This window comes from Manihot esculenta, chromosome 9 (assembly GCF_001659605.2).
Source record: "Manihot esculenta cultivar AM560-2 chromosome 9, M.esculenta_v8, whole genome shotgun sequence".
Classification (NCBI taxonomy): domain Eukaryota; kingdom Viridiplantae; phylum Streptophyta; class Magnoliopsida; order Malpighiales; family Euphorbiaceae; genus Manihot; species Manihot esculenta.
Genome location: NC_035169.2, coordinates 5,105,242 through 5,122,729, shown reverse-complemented (window position 1 = coordinate 5,122,729; position 17,488 = coordinate 5,105,242). Strand labels below are relative to the sequence as shown.

Below are 17,488 nucleotides of genomic sequence, written 5' to 3'. Positions count from 1 at the left end.
CTGAAAAGAAAGACCCGGCTGGTTCAAGAATATTTTGATAATCTTTTAGATAATTTATTTTAATGTTTATTAAATTTTATTACTACTAATCTTTTCTTTGAGATTTAACAAAGTGAAATTTCAGATGATGAATATCTTTGTTAAAAACTGTGAGATCAACAATACACATATGTAGAGATTGGATGGGCAGATCTATTGTGAAGTCCCAGGTAACAGGTTAGATAAGAGGAGTCCGCGAGGAAAAAGCAGGTCGGATGGTTGGAACAGCAAGAGTGGAAGGAGCTCGAATTGCTAAAGACGCGCCAACCTGAGGAAGAAGTGGCTGACTTGGTCGAGCTCCAACAGGTGAGGTTGGCGAAACCTTACAGCAATCCGACCATGTAGGTCCGCGCGGAAACGAATGAGATCGGTTATGGTCGGAGCAGAAATAAACAAGGTCGGTGCTGCCTATTTCGTCGCCATCAATCTTGAGGTGACCGGCGTCACCAACGCTCCATGGCGCGGGTCCTTCTAATTCGATGTCAGGAGCATTACTCCCTCATCACCACCCATCTCCTCTCTGAGCAGCCACCCATCTCCTCTCTGGTTGGTCGGAATAGCAAGACAGAAAGGAGTTCGGCAAATCCGACGACCACAGCGTTAGATTACTCCTTAAGGTCGGATCCGTGCTCGAGCTTAGATCTGTGATCGAGGTCGGATCCGTGTTTGAAGCGTTACCTTTCTTCCTGGGTTTTGGCTTCTGGAATCAGTGTTCTGCAGAGAAATATTTCTGGGTTTGGTTCTTTTCCATTCAATGCGCTTTTGCTTGTTTAGGGAGATCCTGTACATGCTGAGAAGATAAGCCGCGCTTGTTTCACTGGGCTAATATTCGAGCAGGGATTGCTAGAGGAACTCAAACTTAAAGAAGATGAGTTGCAAGCCAGATGGCAAAAGCAGCTGCAGGAGATGGAGAAAACCAGTGAATCTCCTTCTCAACAAGAAAGCACTAGGAAATCCACTCCCTAAAACTTCATAGAAGTGACCCCTTGCCTGGAACCCGCAATGTGTTGTGGAAGTAACCTCGAATCCGTAATCTAGTTGCACGACCTGGATGCCAGCAGTGATTTGAAAGACTTTAATATGTCACTGTGAGTTTCTCTGCCACAGAGCTTGGAAATAGGGAATCTCAAGTAAAATTTCAATTTTCAATTAATGTGTGGACCTTTCATGTCTTTTCTTAGAGAAATTTGAGACCTGTAGTCTTTTCATGATTTTATTCATTGAAGTATGGGAATATATTCAAAAAAAAAAAAAAAAAAAAAAAAAGAGAAAGGAGATTCACGAGGAAAAATCAAGCAGGTGGGATAAATTAGACAGCTCTGAACAGCAAATAGACGAGGTCGGACCGCACCACAAATGATGAAAAATAAGTCGATGGAAGAACTTGAAATAAAGGTCGATGGAAAACTGCAGAAGAACACGAGTGAGGAGTTCGGACTACACCAGCTCGGCCAAACACCAAAATTATCAATTTTTCAAGATTGAATTTGGTGGGATCAGAGTAAAGTAACACGCCCATACAATCCATGCAAAAGTGGTCGGCGTGGCTCTTGATCACTGGGAGGTAAGTACCCAAATACTTTATAAATATTACAGCAATGCCATTATAAATGATTTATTAAAATTAGCTTATGCACAATCCACAACTACTGCAAGCAATTAATTATTTATCATCACCACCACCAGACAAACCTCAAAATCAAGAGCCCTTTACACTACCTTCATTTATTGTTTTACAGATTACAGAATTATAAAGTGTAAATAATACTTACACTGTTCACAATATTTTACATGTTCGAGCATAGTATTTTATAAATTAAAAACGGAAATATAAAGCTAAAGTGTCTGGGGCAACATATTATTGATTGATGAATATCATTGAATTAACAACGAGCACCCTCGTTATATGTGCTCTGTGCAAGTTCTTATTTTGCAGAAAAATCCTGAATCTTTCAGAAGACTCTGAGACATAGAGACCTCAGAGGTACAAGGCTGGCACAAAAGCAACCGGCGGGGCCCCGAGGTCACCCCGGAACAAAAAGACCAGGATCCCGTAAGAACCTCCTGGCACAAAAGCAACCAGCGGGGCCCCGAGGTCACCCCGGAACAAAAAGACCAGGATCCCGTAAGAACCTCCTGGCACAAAAGCAACCGGCGGGGCCCCGAGGTCACCCCGGAACAAAAAGACCAGGATCCCGTAAGAACCTCCTGGCACAAAAGCAACCGGCGGGGCCCCGAGGTCACCCCGGAACAAAAAGACCAGGATCCCGTAAGAACCTCCTGGCACAAAAGCAACCGGCGGAGCCCCGAGGTCACCCCGGAACAAAAAGACCAGGATCCTGTAAGAACCTCCTGGCACAAAGGCAACCGGCGGGGCACCGAGGTCACCCCGGAACGGCCGGTGAGGATCTTAAAAGACCTCCCGGAGCAAGAAGACCGGGATCCCCTAGAACTCCCGGGAAAACAAAATAAAAACGGCCGGTGAGGATCTTAAAAGACCTCCCGGAGCATGAAGACCGGGATCCCCTAGAACTCCCGGAAAAATGAAGAAGACCGGGATCCCCGAGAACTCCTGGGAAAACAAAATAAAAACAGCCGGTGAGGATCTTAAAAGACCTCCCGGAGCATGAAGACCAGGGTCCCCAAGATCTCCTGGAAAGAGAAGACCTCAATAAGGTCTTGACAAGAGAAGACCTCAATAAGGTCTTGACAAGAGAAGACCTCAATAAGGTCTTGACAAGAGAAGACCTCACTGAGGTCCCACCAAGAGAAGACCTCACTAAGGTCTTGACAAAGGAAGACCTCAATAAGGTCTTGACAAGAGAAGACCTCACTAAGGTCTTGACAAAGGAAGACCTCAATAAGGTCTTGACAAGAGAAGACCTCACTGAGGTCCCACCAAGAGAAGACCTCAATAAGGTCTTGACAAGAGAAGACCTCACTAAGGTCTTGACAAAGGAAGACCTCAATAAGGTCTTGACAAGAGAAGACCTCACTAAGGTCTTGACAAAGGAAGATCTCACTAAGGTCTTGACAAAGGAAGACCTCAAATAAGGTCTTGACAAGAGAAGACCTCACTAAGGTCTTAACAAAGGAAGACCTCAAAGAGGCAGAAGACCTCAAATGAGGCAGAAGACCTCAATGAGGCAGAAGACCTCAACGAGGCAGAAGACCTCAAAGAGGCAGAAGACCTCAAATGAGGCAGAAGACCTCAACGGGGCAGAAGACCTCAATGAGGCAAAAGACCTCCCTGAGGCAGAAGACCTCAAAGAGGCAGAAGACCTCAAATGAGGCAGAAGACCTCAATGAGGCAGAAGACCTCAATAAGGCAGAAGACCTCACTGAGGCAGAAGACCTCACTGAGGCAGAAGACCTCAGAAAAGTAGAAGACCTCTCGGAGAGGTAGAAGACCTCTCGGAGAGGTAGAAGACCTCTCGGAGAGGTAGAAGACCTCTCGGAGAGGTAGAAGACCTCATTAAGGTAGAAGACCTCACTAAGGTAGAAGGCCGGCGAAGATCTCAAAGATCTCCCGGAGCAAAAAATGGCCGGAATCCCCAAGATCATCCGGTGCTACAAGCAAAAACAACTCATAAGAACACAGTTCTGATCTCACATAAAAGATTGGGGCACGGAACCATAAAAAGCTAAACTCCGACCTCCCAAAGGACCTCGAGTCATCAGGTAGAGAGACTTTGATCTCACACAACAGCCAAAAGTACCAAAGCACCATGCCAATCTCAAGAAAACGAGCGCAGTATTGGTAAAACCAATAGGCAGACCGAATTAAGGCAAGGCGATTCTTAAGCAAACTGCATACCAAAATACAAAGCCAAACAGAGAATCAGGGGCAATCATAAGAGGCACCGACCTCGAGAATTGACCACTCACACCAAACCAACTCAGCTGACCTAGAAAAAGGTCCAGGCAACAAAGAGCCCGCAAAACGCTCGAGAGAAGATAACCCATAAATACTCAAGGGCAAAAAACATACACGAGAGTCCGACGCTCAGACAAAAATAATAATAAAAAGGCAAGAAAGGGATACCTTCGACAAGAACAGTTCTCAGACCACACGGTCATAAATAGAGTTTAAAGATTTATCCCCTCACCAGTCATGGAATAACTGCTGAGGAGATAAAGGGGCAATTGATGATCACTGGATTTCTTCACCCCGGTTTAAAAGGCCAGGCCCATGAAAACAGTCCATGATCCAAAGGCTTCAAAATTCCCTTCGAGAGCCAGGCCCAGCCCACTCAGTCACAGGACCGGACTCCGCCTAGACTCCTCAATCAAGCCGGCCCAAACCTCTCGGCCCAGTAATCAGGCCCTCACCAGGCTCAACTTCAGCCCTACCATTCAACCCAGCCCGGAAAGGGGAAAATGACCAAGATGCCCCGCTGGTAGGTCCTTCCGCATGCGTATCAGAGGAGAATCATACGTATCAGAGGAGAATTAATGGCCGTTACGCATGGAGCAGGCGCCTGACACATCCGTACATACGGAGCTAGGCGACAGAAGACAGCTAGCATTGTGACAGAGAGACAAATATATATATCACGGTAGAGGCTACGCAAAGGGGGGACACTCTCTTCTTCCTTTTCCTTCCTGGACACCATTTTTATTCTTTCTGTAACCCTTGCCTAAATATACTACTCTGAGCCATAAAATCTGACTTGAGCGTCGGAGGGCCTCTGCCGGGGCACCCCCGGTAGACCCCTGACCATTCTTTCTTATTTTACAGGCCCTTTCACCAGGAAGAACATTGAGAGATCCACCAGGGAGCCCAGCAAGAAGGGACCCAGAAGAAAACCAGATATATCATGGACCAGGAAGAGGAAAATATTTATCATACATCGAACTAAATTCTATTGTTTTCAGATCAGTCATAAAAATAAAAACAAATTGTTAGAGGTACCCGACAACGGTGCCAAAATTTGACGGGCGTCGAATCCATCAATTTAAAATTGATTTTCTTTTTCTTGATTTGAAATATTTTGCAAATAAGGTAAATGAGTGTCGACACTACAAATAGGATAAGTTCATGTGCTGAAACACTTATATTTAAGTTACATATTGGTAACTTTAGTACTCCCATCTGGATTAAAATGCACCCATAAAACATCGTTACCACAAAACAAGTAGCAAAGAAACTAAGGCCTCCAAGGTCAAAACACAAGGCGACAAGTTCGTCAAGGGAAAAATCAATACAGTCACTAAAGTGATTTGTCACCAAATTCTCGTAAGGTGATTTGTCAGCAAATTCCTAGAAGACGACAAGTTTGTCATTGAAAATAATCTAGTATCGAATCTAAAAATTCGACCACTATAGGAGGGACTACTGATTATATCAATATTAAAATATATTAAATATGAATCTCAATAATTCAAATCACATCAATTATTCAAATACTCTATAACTCTTAATAAAATAGTAGAATTCTAATTACAATAGGACATTATCTATATCATAATATTACTTTATATGATAGGATTTCATATCGTATTTTATCTAGAATTTCATATCATATCCAAATTCTATCTAATATATACTATACAAAGAACTAACAACCTCCAATAATAAGGTACATTATTTTCTCCAACAGTCAATTCTATACTTTACTCATCATATATACTTATTTAAGTATCGGAGAGGGGAAACTGTTCTCTCTTATCTTGCTGAAAAGGTATATTTGCCATACATTTATTTATTTAGATGAGTATTTTGAAATTTTACCAAGTGAAAAAAGTGAAACTTAATAAAATATTCTTATAGAATATAAAATTAAATCAATTTTAAATTTTTATCAAATTCAAATATTAATATTTTGATATGATTTGGTAATTAATATTGATGGCATCAAATTTAAAAAAATAATCTATCCAAATCTAATAAAAAATAATTGCATATAGAATAGGATTTTATCCACAATATTAAAAGTTTTCCATCAATAACTATGTAAATAAACAAAGAAATAAAAAGGGGACTTTGATAAAAATAAAACTAAAGGAGACATCAAAAGAGTAAAGAAATCAATAACAGGTGAAATAAAAATAAATCCTTATTAATTTCAATAAATTGATTCTAGTTTTGAAAAATGCTCCTCCCAACCAATCTCTACTTATATTTAAATTAATTAGAAAATATTCACTAATTAATTTTAGCCAACAAGCAACTCAAAAAATGTCTATTGAATTTAACTTATCAATTGCATTAAGAATTAGAGTGGGATGACTTCAAAAATTTTCTCCAGCGCATGAGGTGCACTTGTGACTTAGATGATAGTCGAATCTCTTGGACAAGGTCGTTAGACCTCCAACTTCCTTATGTGAAAACCAAATATCACTCTCTAAAGGTTATCTAAAGAACACGGTAACAAATAGACTCCTGAGTCTCCAAATAGAAAAATATATATATATTTTTATTGCTCTAATACCATATGAAAGTTTTAATTTGTGTGTATTTTGATATAAAAGATAATACAAATTTATATACAAGAGTCCTAATCAAAGAAGAAATACTAATGTCCTAGATTAAGCCTAAAAATAAAGCTATTAATTTTAAGATCAAACCTAAAAATATATTTTACAATAAAAAATATAATAATAATAATAAATAATCATGTCTTACCTCTTGTACACTAAGCAGCAAGACGTGATTGATGACATGGAAAATGATTTTAAAAAGATTTAAAAAATTGGCAGCAAAAAGAGTTTTTCTAGACAGCTTGGCAAAAAATACCTCATTTGACAAATAATTTTGAATCTCACTCCTTTATTATTATTATTATTTTCAACACAATTTAGATAAAAATCCTTTTAAGTTAAGGCTTTGACGAGAATGCACATGTCGAGCAAGTGCATTGCAAGATGACGTTGCTTTCACAAAGCTAATAGGAAGATGTCTATGGGCTTTTGAGCTATCGTTGCTTCTTGAATTATAGTGGTGAGGGTTAATACCAATTAGTAGGTTAAGGAAGATAGAGGCTACAATTATGAATTGATTCGGGAGAATATTTTCTACGGAATATATTTTTTATAGAAATTATTTTCTGCAGAAATTATTTTACATGGATAATATTTTTTAAAGAAAAATTATTTTTTTTTAAATAAATAAAGACTAAAGAAAATACACAGTCAATGCAGTGTTATAGCATATGACAATATATTAATAAAAAGAAATAGATGGAGACAATAAATTAATGTCAAACAATTTCTCCAGTTGAAATTAAAAGATATTCTCACTTTTTTTACCATATCCAAATAATTAATTAACAAATTTTATGGGTAAAAATGAAAATTGAAACTAAAATTTTCGATTTTAAAAATATAAAAAATGTATCTATAAAACTTTAAAGTCTAATTTACCCAATGATAAAGCAACTGTTTGTCGTTTATAGAAATTCACAATCAAGTGCAGCATACAATAATATATAATTGAGAGAGCAAAACTCAATCCATACGTAAATACAACAATAATTCTATAATATTTGGAAACTTTAGGTCAATCCTTAAAGAGTCATCCCAACAATCTTTTACACTTAAAAGAAAATACAGAGTTCTAGGAGATGACAATATAAATTAAGACAACAAATCATTCAAGGAATGTAAGTAGAAGTCATGCACGCTGAAATGTCTTTTTCTATTGCCTGCAAAAAAAAAAAGAAAAAAACTTAAAAGAAAGGGCGAAGCTTTCTACCATTTCCTTTCAAAAGAATTTTAATATATAGTTTTCCTTCCATAAAAGAAATGGTGCTTTACCTCGGTGGTTTCTGAGCCGTCTTAGTATCGATTTTGAATTATTTATTGGAAAAAATCTTGATAAGAGAATTGTAATATTTTCAGTGAATGAAAAAAAAAAGTTGCAGCATATCAATGCATATATACAAGTATAAATATTTATGCTGATTGAATTTTTAAATATTTTAGGAGGAAACCTCACCAGTAAATGTTCTAATTTCAAAATGGAAGGTGAAATGCTCAACTCAGGGATGTGCTTGGACCAGCCTCTTCTGACCAGAGATATAAGAGAAATATCAAATTACCATAAGTGCACATAGAACCATATGAGCAGATATTTCCTTGGCAAAAAAAAACATTATCCTTAAAATTTATAATACAATCAAATATTCTAAATAAAAAAAAGAAAGTGAATTAATGAAGTTTCAATAATAAAAATAAAATAAAAAAAAGTGGCAGACTTTATAAATTAAATCATTCATGAAAGTGAATTTAAAAACACTTTTTGAACTTAAGAAAACAGAGTACGTATCCACTTGGATTAAAAATAAAGTATAACACAAACAGTTAGAAGATATTTTGAATCATAGTTCTATATATTAACTCTCACCTGCTTTTTGTAAAGGATTATTGTTTAGCTTCGGACATCGTATGATTTGAATCTCTGGATGTGACGCCATGTTCTGTAGGCAATTTGGCAATTCTCTAAGGTTGTTGCATTCTTCAACTTTCAACACTTTTAAACTATTGGTAGATCCTCGAATAAGCCATTCGGGAAAGTCCACAATTTTTGGCAACCATCCTAACTCTAATCTTTGGAGGCTGAATTGCGTTTCTTCTCCTTCCTCCATTCTCAATTCCAGGTTATCACAACCAGCAATACAAAGAGTATCTAATGTTGTTAGGCATTTTATACTTTGTGGCAAAGAGATCAAACTTTCACAATCCGAGATGGCCAGTCTTCGAAGCTTTTTGAGACCTTGCATGTCTTCAAACAAATATTCCAGATTGTAACATTCAGTGATGAAAAGAAATCGAAGAGACTTCAAGCAACCTATTCCACCCGTTGATAAATACTTCCGACTCATAGTTATCCCAAGAAATCTGAGGTTAATCATGCACCTTATATCTTTGGGCAACTCTTGAAGATTCAAACATCGATTGAGAAGTAGAATCTGCAAGCTTTGTAACTTACATATTGAATTAGGGAGTCTTTTGATGTTATAGTTCATCCATAAACTAAGATATTTCAAATGCTTCAAATTGCCTATACTTGCTGGCAGCTCCTCAAAGCTTGAATAAGTCAAATCCAAGACTCTCAAGTACTGAAATCTTGAGCAACATGTCTTAATGAACATTTCACTGCTTATTCCCTCTCTTCTTTCATTTACAAAGCAAATGGTCCGCATGCATTCCAAGTTTTGTAAGGATTTAGGAACATCTTTCGGAAGTGATTCAGGATGGGGAAAAGATACATGTCGAACACTCTTGGCAATCTGTTGAGTGCTGTCGAGAAACATTGAGCATTCATTTTGTGTAATGGATAATGCTAGATCATGTATTAGATCATGCATTTTACAAAAAACATTACCATAATGTTCAGAAAAATCTTGGAAGAAACACCTAGAACACAACTCTTTTAAGTAGCGAAAGCCAACATCTTCTAACTCTTGATTCTCATTGGAAGATTGAACAAGTCCATTTGCCATCCACAAATAAACCAATTCAATATCGTTCAATTCATAATCCTTGGGAAAAATTGAACAATATGCAAAGCATCTTTTTAAGTAAGATGGCAAATGTTCATAGCTCAATCTTAAAGCAGGCAAAATATCATTTTCCTTCTGCTTTAATTCCCATATCTCACTATCTCTTATAAATTCCCACTCACGTTCATCAGTTACAGAGTAGAGCAACGACCCTAAAGTTATGACTGCTAGCGGAACTCCTTTGCATTTTCTCACTATTTCTTCCCCAATTGTTGTCAAATTTGGATTTTGTTTTACTTCATGTTCTTTAAATGCAAATTTAAAGAACAAAGACAAACAATCTCCATGTGGAAGAAGACTCAAATTTTGGGGAGAGACTGTGCCCATGATTTCAGCAACACGATTGCTACGAGTGGTGACTACAATTTTACTTCCATTAGCACCTCCCATTAACAAAGTTTTCAGTTCATGCCATTTTCTAGGGTCCTCACTCCACACATCATCTAGGATGAGTAAATATTTCCTTCCCTTCAAAGCCTCTCGCAAGGATCTTTGCAGCTGCTCTATACCCATATCCAAATATTTCTTATCAGGAGATGCAGAGTTAAGAATTTTAATAATCACCTTATCTAATTCAAAGACATCTGAAACACAGACCCATAATTTCAACTCAAAAAGAGTAGCTACCCTTTGATCATTATACACCAATTTAGCAAGTGTGGTCTTCCCAAGACCTCCAATTCCAACAATTGGAATAATGGAGACTTTTTCACCATCAACATGTTGCAAAAGTTCAATAATGTTATCTCTAGCTTGATCCCTCCCAATGACATCAGAAGCATCTACAAAGGAGTGGGTCATCTCCCTCTCCCTATGAATGACAGGCCTATCAAAAATTCGCTCAGTAAGACCAAATTTGGACTTAAGAGCTGCGATTTCATCTACCCTCTCTCTAATCTGCTTGAGTTTATGTCCCATTCTAAATCGGAACGCAAGTGGATTAGAGCTAGAAAAGAATCGGCGTACCTTTCGAGTGGTGTTCCCAGACTTGACCACTTTCCTTCGCAAAGCTTCACACTCAAACTCATCCACCACATCTTCTGCATCATATAGGACTTGTTTGAGATTCTCCAGCCAAATCTCTATCCGTGAATTCAGTGACAGCTGCTGCTCTGCATCCAAAAGCACGGCTTTGATGACCTTCAAGTTCTCCTTGATCTTTTCAAGATCACTTTCAAGTCCCCATGCCAAGAAGAATTCTTCCAGAGCAAGAGAGCCCAATTTCCCAAGAACACTTTCTGCAATGCTGAGGAGAAAAGAGTCGGCCATTGATTTTTCGCGTTTGGATTAGGAAGAGAAGAAATGATGAAATGATCATTTCCAATGGCTTCTTTTAATAGAGATCTATGTGAGAACCTCACTTTAGGAAAAAGAAAATTCCAAGTTCTGTTTCATATTCTAATTTCCATGTTGTGGTCTTTACTTTCTGTCAAATTATTGACAACAACTGTTGTCATGTCAATATATAACCCAATCGTATATTGACATCTAACAACACTAAAGTTGTGGTTAGAAACAATCAACTTTCGTAGACCCTATGATTTTCTATTCTTTTGGAAACTTTTCATTTTCCTTTTTATTATTAAATTAAGCGGGATCCACTATTTATTTCTCTTTTAAAATTTTAATCATTTTTTAAATTATTAAATTACAAGCAAAGATCACGTTTACCCTAATTTTATTTTTTTAATAAAGAGGTGAGCATTAATTTAAAAAACAAAAACTAATCCTAAATTTCAGTTTTATAAAAAATAACAAGTCAATGATATGAACGCCAGAGAAAAGTTTTGAGCCAAGTGAGTTAGTTCGCGGCTTTATTAGCTTCTTTAAAAATATGTTAACTAAATTATATAATAATAAAATATAATTTGATAAAATTAAAAATAAATTAAATTAAATTAATTATAACTATTTAAAAAATATTATTAAATTAAACTATATAATTTTAAATATTATGTAATTTTATTTTAATTTATGTAATTTTTTATAAAATAAATAAATAAATAAAATTAAATAAAACTAAATATATTTCTAATATATTAGAGGAATAATAAAAATTCATTTAGTTGGAATTTATTTCTTCGTGAAAATATTACAATAAAATTTTTGGAAGTTTGGTTAGTAATTTTAATCATTTTTTCTTTTTAAGAGTTTGAAAATTGTAATAGAAAAATTATATTATATTTAGTTATTTAGTGTATTCATATATTTTAGATGGAAATTTTATATAATATTATAGATATTTGATATTATTTTAAAGTTAAAATGCGAAAATTATTAGTTTTGATATAAATAATATTAGTATTATCTTATAAATATTTAATTATTTCATTTAAATTTAAATTTTATTATAAAAACTAAAAATTGTATCGAAAAAGAACCGATATTAGAACTGAATCGGAATCGAAACATAGAATCTTAGTGAAACTAATTGAAATTTAGTTCTGATTTTGATTTTAAAAAATTCAAAGAACTAACTGACTTTCAGTTATGTTTTCAAGAGTTTCGCTTCCTTGCAAGAACCGTTTCGGGAACTGCACACCTGGTTAAGCTCAGTCCAAGTTTAGTCAGCAGTAGAAATTGAATCCGATCTAAATTTTTCATAAAATTCAAAACTAATTGTTCTTTGTTTTAGACTCTGTCAGGAATTTAAATCAATATCGTTTGATTAAGACGAAATTCAAAAAATAAAATGTTAGAAACCAAAATTTTTTATTAAATTTTAAAAAATTGAAAAGTGTTTCAAATAGTCAAGAAAAGTGATATTTATAATAACAAAAATCTTAATAAAAAAATTTATGAAAAATTTTAAAAAAATAATTAAAATGCAAAATTGACCCATAAACAATAGAATTTGAATCCCGAATTTCATGACAGACATGTAAATCTTGTCATACTTTAGAAAGTCGTCTGTTTCGAAATTTTCTTTTTAAAAAACTATTATTGGCCGTCAACAAACGTCGCAGCAGAAGAAGTTAAGTCTGTTCTAAATCTTTTATAAAATTCAATATTAATTGCTTTACATAGTTCGATTGAAATATGACTATTTAGACTTCATTAGAGTTTTAACCAATATCATTTAATTAAGATAAAATTCAAAAAATATAATGTTAAAAGTTGAAATTTTTTATTAAATTTTCGAAAATTTAAAAATATCTCAAATAGTTAAAAAAATGGCTATTTATAATAATAAAAATCTTAATACAGAAATTTATGAAAAAATTTTAAAAAATAACTAAAATATAAAATTAACCCTTAAATGATAGAATTTGAATTTCGAATTTTGTGATAAGCTTGCGGTTTCGTTACACTTTTGAAAAGCTAATTGTTGGCCTCCAACGTCGGCAGTAGCAATTAAATCGGTCTAAATTTTTTATAAACTTCAAGACTAATTGCTATTCCACTGAAATATGATTGTTTAAACTCCATCGGGAATTTTAACCAATATCATTTGATTAAAACGAAATTCAAAAAATAAAATATTAGAAGCTAAAATTTTTTATTGAATTCTCAAAAATTGAAAAATATCTCATACATACAAGAAAATAATTATTTAAATAACAAAATCTTTAATGCAAAAACGAAAAAATCTAAAAAAATAATTAAAATATAAAATTAACTTCTAAAACCATAGAATTTGAATCTCGAACTTTGTGAGTTTTCGTCACATTTTTTAAAATAGTCCATTTCGAAATACTCTTCCTAAAGCGTTACTGTACACTTCCAACGAAAGTTTGCAACAAAAATTAAGTTTGGTCCAAATCTTCCGTAAGGAAATCCACCCGTTTTGAAAGGATTCAAAACCAATAGGTTTTAGGTTTGGTTTGTATGCACATGGACTAGAAAGCCAGGTTGCTCTGGCGTGATTACACCAAAAGAGGGCATGTTAAACTGATTCTATACCTTCTCCACAGATTTAGTCGTGTATGCTCCCATCCGCTCATAACTCCACAATTGACTGGGCTATTGGCCTTTGAAAGAGGGCAAACATCAAATCTGTTTTCCATTCAAGCCTGTCATGGTTGATTAAAACTGCCACCAGATTAATATTTAGGGGGCAAACTTCTGGTGGGGGGACCGAATAACCTAGTACATTAGGAATCCATGGCTCATTCCAAATGAGGGTACTCATTCTATCACCTATTCTTATCCGACAACCCTCTTTCAAAACCTCTCTTCCTGCCAAGAGACCACTCCAGATCCAAGAGTTATTGTGTCATTTAAAGCCTGCCAAAAAGAAGTTCTAGGAAAATGAAGACCTTTTATAACTTTTGCCCAAAGAGCATATGGATTATGCAATAACCTCCAACTCTGCTTTGCTAAGCATGCTAAGTTAAACTTTTCTAATTCTCGGAAGCCCATTCCACCATGAAATTTAGATCTCCAAGCCTTCATTCAAATCATCCAAACCATACTCTTACCTTCTTGTTTGTTTCCCCACCGAAAAGAAGATAACATTGCATTTAACTGAGCACAGAAACTTTTTGGATACTTTCGAATTATCATCGAGTATGCTGGAATAGCACTCAACACAGACTTGATAAGAACCTCTCTCCCTGCTTGTGAAAGGAGTTTTTGTCTCCACGCCTGTGTCTTACTCACGATTCTCTCCTTTATGAAATCAAGCGCTTGACATTTTGATTTTCCCCAGATATCTGGAAGGCCCAAATATTTCTCCTTCATGCCCATTGATAGGGCCAAATTTAGACCCATTTTCTATATTGTTATTTATGTTAATTTACACATTTTCTACCTAATTTTGTGGTTTTGATCTTATTTTGCAGAAAATGGAGTAAAAAGGTAATTTGGCAAAAATGGCCTTAAATCTGCCCAAAAGGGAGCAAAACTTCACAACTATGGGTTGCCCAACTTGTTTGCCCAAACCAAAGTAAAGCTGGAATGAAGAGGAAAAGTGATAGCTGACTGACCAAGACTGTTTGCCCAAGACTGTTTGGGCAAACAACGGAGCAAGGCAGAGACAACACCAGGCACGCAGACGCCAGGCATGACAGACAGCCTGTTTGCCCAAACAACATCGGGCAAACAGCACTAGCAACCAGAAAACCAGCAAATTTGCCAAAATTGAAGACCAGGTCAACACGAGTCTTTTTGCACTCCAATCACGTGGGACAGCTCAGCAACACATAATTCCACCTCAGCACTTTCTCCTACCTATTTGGGAAGCCAAAAATAAAAAAGACATAAATGCCCTCCAAGAATTCAAGTCCAAAGAGGAAAAGGAGTCCCATCCTAAATAGGAACCCTAGGACAGCCACTCCAGCCTATAAAAGGACCAGCAAACCAGCAGAAGAGGCAACTTTCAAATCTTTGACATCTGGGGATCAATTCTCCTTTGGCAGAAGCACCACAGCAACTGCGCCTCTTGCGCCAGCCTTTTTTCCCCTTTTTCTTGTTTTCTTTCTTTTCTTTTATGTTAGTTTCAGCCATGAGTGGCTGAAACCCTAATTTCTAGTTGAAGAATAAGGTGAAACTTTAGTTGATTATGGATTGAGAGATCTAAACCTATATGTTCTTCTTTTATTTATCAATATTTATGCAATTTCATGCTTAAAGTCATTGTTACTTGGTTATTCTAGATCAATAGGGCCCATTGAATCTTGATTGTAAGGTAATAATTTGTTAGTTTGGATAGTTTTTAGTCCGTAATTGCTGGAATTATTCAAACACAAGAACACTTGGTGTAAAAACTAAGGAAATTGCATAATCTAGCAATATCGCCAAGCTTTTGGGTAGCTAGAATTAAGTCTCTCTATCTCTTAATGCAATTGACAGTTGTTTGTTGCCTATGGCCCAAGGACGTTCCTTGGCAACTTGTTGATTAGTGATTAATTAGAAGACGTTTCCTAATTAATCTAAGCTTAAGGAGGGATTTGGTTGGTGAGAAGCGCATTCCACCTCCATAACTAATTTATTGAATCTAATAAAAGAATTTTTGTGTCAATGATTAATCCCAACAACTAAAGTGAATCCAATTCTTCAACTAGGCTTTTCTCATTATTGATTTCTCTTTACTTTATTATTTGCTTTACTTGCTTGCTTTCAATTTTAGTTTAACTCAACAATCTCAAAACCCCCTTTTTATTTTATTGTTTGTTTATTTACTTGGTCTTGACAAGAAAAATAAGTAAGTATCGATTCCCTGTGGATACGATCCTTTTGCCACTATCTACAGTTGTAAAATTATTGATAACCAAAAAGGTTATTTTTGACCGGCCTCGACAACCGCAAGTCACCCATGCTCCTTAGAATCTCAGACTTAAGATTTTGAGGAGTGTTCTTACTGAAAAATATACTGGATTTGTGATAATTTATCTTTTGACCTAAAGCAGCACTATATTTTGCAAAGGATTGAGAGAACATTGCGTGCTTCCATTCTAGATGCCTTGCCAAATAAGAGGATGCCATCAACAAACAAAATATTTGTAATAGCAGGAGAGAACCGAGAGAGCTTCATTCATTGTAAACACCTTCTTCTTTTGCTTTATTTATAAGATAGGAGAGAGCTTGAGATATCAGAATAAACAGATATGGAGACAAAGAGTCTCCTTGACGAAGGCCTCACGATGGATGAAAGGGGGGAGAAGGATTACCATTCACCAGGATTGAGAAATTGACCATTGTTATTCATTGCATAATAAGATTTATCCAAGCAACATAAAAACCAAAACTATGTAAAACTTGGTACAAGAAATCCCATTTGACAAAAATCCCAAAATTTTCTAACTCGGAGCATTGTTCACTTATCTACTTTTGTTTCTTGCGAGAATGGCAAAAGACGGGAAGAAGGCTGTCTTGTAGTGAATACTGCTGGCCAAAAGAGCCGCAACAAACAAGGATTGTCGAGGCATCCAAGAATGTGAGACACGATCGTCTATTGCTTATTATTGAAGATGAAGTTGAGTCGGAGCCCCAAGATCCCACTGCTAGGCTGTAAGATGAAATCTTTCAAGGTATACCCTCCCCCCCCCCCCCCCCACCCCCCCAAGTTACTATTTTTGGATTTTCGAAGTAGGTTGAGAAATTGTCTGGATCAACTACTCTGTTACCATTGCCAAACAATTAAGAACCATTAACTAGCAGACATAGTGGCAAAAAGATTCTCACTATCCAGAGATCAAGATTGTTATGATCTGGAATAAAATAATGACCTGATGATTTGAGCTATTCCTTGAACCGTGAAGGTGTGGAAGTGAACAAGATGATCTAAGAGCTTCATGGCATACTGAAACAGCCACAGGCACGTCTTGCTAAGCAAAGCGTAAGGGAGTTGCCGTAAAAAATGCCAAGCTTCAGGAGACTTTTGAAGTGCTCGACAAAATAAGTGGCAACATTCCACTAGCAACTTCTGAAAGAACAGGCGAAAAAAGAGGCACTAGAGCCAAGGAGACAACTCTAAAAGTGCAGGTAGCTGGCCTAACCCAAGAGAAAAAAAAAAAGCTATAGCAAAAGGTGGAAGCTTGGGAGGAGCGTCTGGCAGACACTTATTTTGAGCTGCACTCTGCCATCATCTGGCGTCTGAAAGCAAATGCCCCTTAAGAACTTTGTCGGGATAAACAACATTCTTCTCGATGAAGTGAAAATGAGGTCTTGTGGGAGACGATGTATCCAAGGATGGAGTTGTGACACCCCCAAAATCAGTGGCGGATCCAAGATTTAATTTCATGGGGGCAATTTTTTAAAATTTATTTACTTAAACTACTCACGCGGATATTAATTTTTATAAATATATTTTTAATATTTTATTTATTATTAAAATAAAAAGTATAATAAAATTTTTATTGTAATATTAATAATAAAATATATTAAAAATAGTAGGATATCAAACCACAATAAATATAATAAAACTGTATTTATTATATTAAAAAATAATAGAAAAATTAAAAGATTATATATTAATAGTGATTAAAAAATAATATATTTAT

The 17,488-nt window shown here is 35.8% G+C and overlaps 1 protein-coding gene across 4 annotated transcripts; it reads right to left on the bottom strand.

The window, feature by feature from the left end:
- Positions 1–7,498: 7,498 nt before the first annotated feature.
- LOC110607580 (putative disease resistance protein RGA1) lies at positions 7,499–10,959 on the bottom strand. 4 transcript variants are annotated; one of them, XR_002486747.2, is made up of 4 exons: positions 8,387–10,959; positions 7,979–8,048; positions 7,798–7,853; positions 7,499–7,685 (listed from the first exon to the last, which is right to left on the bottom strand). XR_002486747.2 is itself a non-coding variant. In XM_021746725.2 (3 exons), the coding sequence occupies exons 1-2, from the start codon at positions 10,812–10,814 to the stop codon at positions 8,017–8,019; spliced, it is 2,457 nt and encodes an 818-aa protein (XP_021602417.1). In that variant the 5' UTR covers positions 10,815–10,959; the 3' UTR covers positions 7,499–7,685; positions 7,979–8,016. The 4 variants fall into 4 exon arrangements, 2 of the variants coding, with proteins under 2 accessions (XP_021602417.1, XP_021602416.1); XR_002486748.2 differs by having other exon boundaries at positions 7,979–8,045; XM_021746725.2 differs by lacking the exon at positions 7,798–7,853 and having other exon boundaries at positions 7,979–8,045.
- Positions 10,960–17,488: the final 6,529 nt, after the last annotated feature.

Coding starts and splice junctions, on each gene's coding strand:
- LOC110607580 (XM_021746724.2), bottom strand. CDS start 10,814: ATGGCCGACTCTTTTCTCCTCAGCATTGCAGAAAGTGTTCTTGGGAAA. Junction 8,049..8,386: donor TAATCCTTTACAAAAAGCAG/GTGAGAGTTAAT, acceptor ATCTCTGGTCAG/AAGAGGCTGGTCCAAGCACA.